Below are 6,642 nucleotides of genomic sequence, written 5' to 3'. Positions count from 1 at the left end.
AATGGAGACAGTAGTTATTAAAGTGTGGAGCGCGAGTCAAATTGGGCTGGAAAACTAGTCCTTCTTCAGTGGCTGGAGAGTCCGTGCCTCAAAGGCATCGCCGGTATTGCCGGTTGGTTGTAGAGTTTCTCAACCTGTGTGCCGCGACGCGATCGTAAATATGCTACGACATTTTAAAAGCAAGTTTGATCTTGGTTCACAAGTGTATTAATATTAGTGAGGTATTTTTTATCACAGATTCGTGGTCTCATTAGCTTGTGTCTTCATATCCGTGTAAAATTTTAACTGCTTTTATATTTTAATGGTTATCCATGTTTATTGAATTATTATCTCCAGATAAAGGTATTTCATATAAACTAAATATTTGTCATACTGTTTAATCTCCACGGTTTTCGCAATTATTTATACAGAAGGCTACAAAAATTTAAAAACTTAATGACGTATGAAAGAAACGGACATTGTTCTGCATACAGGCACACGCAACTTTAAAATAACATTTCGTTTGAGATTTTGAACCAGGCACAAAACATAGTGACCACCTATGGCTTTTGCACTTCGTATTGGACCAGAAACATTGCTAGAACTACTTACTGATACTTTTTAAAATATGTTTGAGGATTTTGCTAAAGTTACTCTTAAGGGCATGAGAAGTAGAGTCTTCTTCGATTTTTCGTACTTTCAGATTATAATTTGGCTTACATTTCTACAGGCAGAAGTGAAGGTTTGCGTGACTTTTGTTAGAGGCACAAAAGCACTTCTAAACAATTGAGTAAATCAGGGTGGTCCAACCTTTTTCCTCGCTCGGGCCAGAATTGTTTCCCTTTTCGACCCAAGGGCCATGAAACTCCTCGTGTCACTATTTTTGCAAGGTCATAATCTTTAACCCTTTGCGGCCGGATGCCGGACTGAGTCCGCCACGTAATTTACGAATTTTTTGCGTGATCTGGAGTCAAACTGAGGCTAGCAAACAGTCAGCATATCATTCAAGCCTTCTTCCTTGCATTATTCCTATCCTAGTCTTCCTGGCAAGACTTTGTGTACCCGATAACAGGAGAATTAGGCAGGAGAGAAAAGTCGTCTTATTCTGACACGTGTCCATGGAAGCCAGGACAGGCGAAGGAAGAAGTCTATGGAAAAATCTTACGAGAAGAAGAGATGGGATGGTGGGACACATTCTGAGGCAACCAGGATTGGTTAATTTGGTAATGGAAGGGAAAAATTATAAGGGGAGACAAATATTGGAATTTATGAGGATGTGGGCTGTAAAGAATATGTGGAAATGAAGAGACTGGCGCAAGATGGACGAAAATGGGGGTCCGCATCAAACCAGTCGGAAGACTGACGATAAAGAGAGAGAATTTGCAACACTTAATTTCCTCCTAAAAAAACAAAAAGTGTCCTCATGTTTCACGGCTTGCAGGAAGCTCTCGACCAACTAAGCGACTAGCAGTTTCTCACATGTGACTTTATCCCAGAGCATTATTTACTGAAGTTTAAAGGAAATTTTTAAACTCTTTCTTTAATAAGTTATTGTTACTTATAAAAGGGAAGTACCCTCTCACTTACCATGAGAAGGCTAATTTTCAAAATATTTTTAAAGCTATTATATATACACAAAATAGCACTTAAAATCCTTGTATCACAATATAATTGAACGGACAATGTGTTCAATACAAGCCACGACCACTTCCCTCCGCATCGTTTACAACCGATTAATTCAATCTTCCTGTCATTCGACAACATTCTTCTTCAATTCCAGCGCTAGGGTCGTTGAGGACTTTGCCTTTCAGTGCATTTTCCTTAACTTCCTGGTGGTCCTTAGCCACTTTATACAAATTTCTTTTCAAACGATTCTCGAATCCTCTTCAGCCTCATCTCTACGTCTCTTACGTGGTCTACCGCGAATTAATACTTCCATATGTCCACGCCATCTGTCAGAGGTTTTATAAATTTTACAATATATTACATCCTCCATCTCCTTATGAGTTTTTTTTCCAGTTCGCTTTATGAGATTATATTTGGAACGCCTTACTTCATCCAAATGTGATTGATTTTATGTATTTTGGCATTGATTAATGTATTAAATTTGAAGAGGGTATCGACAATCAGTCTCTTGAACGTCTTTCCTCGAGACCTTCCGTGACACTCACAAAGCTTTCGCCTCGTAAAAGTAGTTTACGAGGCAAAAACCTAAGCCTTTCCAGATATAGAATGACGTTTGCCCTAGAACAGTCTCCTCACTGCGATTGGGACCAATGAAATTCGAATGTGGCTTTTCGGAGCGTTTCCGACGCTTTGGGGTGATTTTGGGGGACGAATCGGATCGTCGCATTCAATTCAAAATTTAAGACCAGTTACTGTGATAGCGCGTTTGTGTTGTGTTGGACTTCAAGTCGTACATAAACAGCCGATTCATTGCACAGCCTGAATATCAACATAATTGTGTCTTTGCATCAGCGTGTCTCAATTCGTGAATAAATTGAGTGAATTCAACAACAACAACAACAACAACAACTGTGTCGTGAAGAATTGCAACAGCTCAGCGACTTCGCTGCCCTCCCGCGAGCGCCGCTCCAATTAAGGTCTCTCCGTGTATTCCCTGAGAGTCGGAGGTCCTCGCCCACCGACTGATCCTATGTCAAGGTATTCTGAGAAAATCTTTAACCCTCTCCGCGCACCGAAGTAAGAAACGTTGTAACCACACCAGCGCCAGCCTAGCTACTGGGTTTGAACCCGGGGCTACATCAGCAGAAGGACGAGTGTGTGTGGATGGACGGTTATTTTCCCAATCTAACATTCTTTTACGTTTCTCCTCCTTTTCTTGCATTTCTCCTTCATTAATTTGTCTCTGTGTTTGTAGGCGTAATCGCTTGCATTCGGTAGGTTCTCGATGACACAAGTCGACATCTCGTTTCTACAAATATTCATGTCTGCCGCCTGGTACCTGCAATTTGAATATTAAAAGTGAAAACAAACAATCTTCCACCTTTCACCAGTATTATCTACACTCAAGACAATTTTTACCACATTTCGCAGACACAGTTACAGAAAACATGTATATATATATATATATACTTTTACATGTGTTGTGCGCTAACTACGTTTGGTACACTTCATTAAGCCATTAGCTCAGGTCAGAATAATAAATTTAATCACACACTTTCTTTGGAGAGATACGCGTGTCTTGTTTGAGACATGAGCCCTTGACAGCATTTCCCTCTTTTAGCAAAATATTTTTGTCCCACCAAAAATTGTTCTGGATAGGTTCTGCTGGACGTAAAACAGACACAAACCAAAATCGAATGAATTCCTGGCTCTTGCACAAACAAGTATGAAGAAAACTGGCTTCTGGGATGTTTTTGGAGCTACTTACTCACTCCGTTAACAGATGGCAGGAGACTGCATGGTCAAACACGCCAAGAGACGGACATTTTAAAATAAACGTCCATCAGAAATGGGAACATGATATGGATAGGCGTCGTTAAACCTGAAACTGTCCTAACACTTCGGTGAAAGCGAAAGATTATGGCTTGCTGATGTGCTGAACGCCAGACATTTCCTGCCCAAGAGAGTGCCACTGATCAAAGAAACTTAGGCAAAGAGCTTCTTATTAATGCAGTCACAGCTTACGTCTGATTAGCATTCCTAGTCATTCGCCCTCTGCTTTAACGATTCAGCTTGACCGCAACATCGCCCTGCCTCCTTTCATTCTACCCCCTCCACTCGCCCAATTTTCGTGCTTTTATTCGACGCCCTGAGAGAGCAGGAATAACATCCGAAACGTCGGTCACTTTCTTCGATACTACATAGCGCAGCATCCAAAGATCGCGAAAATGTTTCACTTCCTAGAGCTTTTCGAAAGTAACAGTTTGTGATTATACAGCCCTGAACAACCAAACAAAGAATCAAACAAACAAAGAAACAAACCATCGATTTTCCTTGTCATTGAAACATGCAACGTGGGAGACGAAGTGGTGCTCGATATACTTTCCACCGATTACGAAGATCGTGTCGTCGATCACTTCTGCGTCGAGTCTATATGAATAGAAGTTCATGTCAGGGATCTCGGTCCACGTGTCTTCTGCAGGATCATATTTTTCGGTACTGAGCTCGGATGATGTTTTGTTGAATCCTCCTGCACACACACACACACATTTCGTAAAAGGTCACAGCATATAAAAAAAGCTGCCAAAGGGAACTTATTCTAACCCCATTCAGCGGGGCCCTGGCCACGAAATATGTGGCTTTTATGGAGCCACAAGATTCATTACCTTATTCACAAAAGTCGGTAGTTGACCTCATCTCATATAATCTAGTTCCTTAAAAACATTTTAATATTATCCTTCCTTTTACGCCAATTTATCACAAATGGTATCTTCTCTTCAAGATTACCAATTACAAATTTCTAGACGTTTGTATTTCCCGTAACTTCGATACTTCACACTCCGTCTGTCTTTACGCTCTTAAAATTTGTAATTCCGTAAAAGGAACGAATGAATTAAATACAACAAAGAAAATCCATTCCCTCTTGCTTTGTCAGTTTTAGTACCAGGAACAGCTACAATTTTATTTTCGTCCTTGTAGCATCAGGAAATTGCGCCTGACATCTGTTGTCTACTTCATAAAACTGCGTGAGAAAGTAGCCTTAAATATCAACACAAGATGGCGTTACACAAACAACTGACGAAAAGCAAAAACTGCGAAGGGACTGCTTTAAACCATCGGCTTTTCGGGGATAACAGAACGGTAAACTGCAATTTCCTTGCTACAAGAACGAAATATTTACCTTTAAAATTGGGACTCTGTGAAAAATGGGGCTTACGTTACTTGAGATACCACGAGAGATTATGCGTTGTCAGTTAGTTAGTTAGTTAGTTAGTTAAGTGTTCTTTTTGGAGAATGTAATCGAAACCACGAATCGGGGATAAAATTACTGAAAAACTAAACCAGGAAAACATTTCACAATAGCAAGTTCTGTAAGAAGGATATAGAAGACCATCACTCAGAATGTCCGGAGTTCTCACCTAGGGCGTACAGACAGCCGTGGAACGCGACGCAAGAATGCAGGGCACGTCGATAATGCATTGGTGCAACGAACGTCCACTGGTCGGTGTCCGGGTCATAAACTTCCACCATGTTTAGAAAATTGTAATAATAAATTCCACCAGCGACGTATATTTTGTCTGCAAAAACAAATTAGCTATAATTAAACTGGTCCATGCAGAGCACAGACATGGGACAATCCGTACTTAAATCTGTAAATCTATTAAGTCTCCCTTCGAGTCACAGAAACTGCTCTGTACATCTGTTTCTTTGTTTCGAATGCAGATAATCAGCGTGTCAAAGAAGACGAGTTTAACTGATAAAATTTCACATAAACAGCATAAAGTGATTAAATTAATGCATAACGGAAATGATGGTAAGTTACATCTTCTGTGAAACGAATTTTATTAAATTTGGTACCAGAGATTTACGGTACGAGTTGCTAAAAGGTGCTCTACATTTATAATATAATGTGCTATTATTAACTGTCTCAAAAACATATTGCATCTGCATTATTTGAGAGCCAATTTGATAGTTTGATGGTTGTTTGCATTCACTCCGAGTGTACACTAAAAAGGCAGAAGACGACGCACAGGGACAGCTTACGAGAGCAGAAGAAACCATCACGCACTCAGAACTTCAAGCCGTTGCAGTCTGTGAAATAACGAAGTCCGTAGCACGGATAAAAGAAGAGATAATAGAAGAATATGGGACGATGGAGTGAGGGAGACAGAGATCAAGAGCGAGGAGGAAACTTTGAAGATGAAGGCATAAGGTTCGTCTGAAACGTCGGCACAAGCCAAACGACAGCCATCTTCGTACTCCCCGCCGTGAGAACCTCTAATCCCGCGATTCCTTCAACCGTTCTCGCGTTCTTACACGCGGACAGACAGACGCCTCGCCTTCTGCACTAATTCACAAATTTCTGTTTCACAGGATTTACGTACCATTCAGTACAGCCGCACTTGCATAGCATCGCTCTTTGTTCATGGGAGCGATCCTCGACCACTTGTTCGCCTTGCAGTCGTATCTTTCAGCCGTTCTGTGATAATGCTCTCTAACTTTACCGCCCATGGCGTACACTGCAGCTCGCAGAACTGCCACCATTAAAGCGGTTCTGAAACGAAAAAAGTATATTCTTTGCTCTGCTCATTTATTGCTGATTCAGATGCATTTCCTCTCGCTGAACGCAATTGTTCGCTCGTCATTGTTAAATCTTAACTCAAATGAATTAACAAGCAAATCGCATTCTTAAAGCCAACTTTGTCGCAAAAGTTCTCCGACCTATTCACCCTTTGCACGATGCTCCTGAATGTGAGTGGTAAAATTTTACAGCTCCTGCCCGCATTTATATCTTGACTAAGAGAGCGACTATCAGCTTTTGAAGAAGAACTCTGTTCCAAGGAGTTCCTTAGTTACCGATCTGCATCTTACCTGCGTTCATGCATAGGCGCCACCTCGCGGCATGTCTTCGTAACAGCGTTGAAGCAGCTACATGAGTTAAAGGTTTCAACGCCGTTCTCGCCTCCGATGACGTAAATGTCGACACCGACTACTGCCGTGCCATGGCCTGCTCGCGGACCGATCGAGTCGACCCCC

General features: G+C 41.3%; 1 protein-coding gene across 1 annotated transcript; it reads right to left on the bottom strand.

Moving 5' to 3' along the window:
• Positions 1–980: 980 nt before the first annotated feature.
• LOC147874538 (uncharacterized) lies at positions 981–6,642 on the bottom strand. Its single transcript, XM_087345279.1, has 5 exons — positions 6,478–6,642; positions 5,991–6,160; positions 5,025–5,183; positions 3,928–4,135; positions 981–2,944 (listed from the first exon to the last, which is right to left on the bottom strand). The coding sequence occupies exons 1-5, from the start codon at positions 6,489–6,491 to the stop codon at positions 2,791–2,793; spliced, it is 705 nt and encodes a 234-aa protein (XP_087201405.1). The 5' UTR covers positions 6,492–6,642; the 3' UTR covers positions 981–2,790.

Source organism: Zootermopsis nevadensis, unplaced genomic scaffold (genome assembly GCF_977971745.1).
Source record: "Zootermopsis nevadensis isolate Lab colony 2312 unplaced genomic scaffold, Znev_1.0 Znev_ptg000008l, whole genome shotgun sequence".
NCBI classification, from domain to species: Eukaryota; Metazoa; Arthropoda; class Insecta; order Blattodea; family Termopsidae; genus Zootermopsis; species Zootermopsis nevadensis.
Note: the sequence above shows the minus strand (reverse complement) of the source record. Positions and strands in the feature narration are given on the sequence as shown.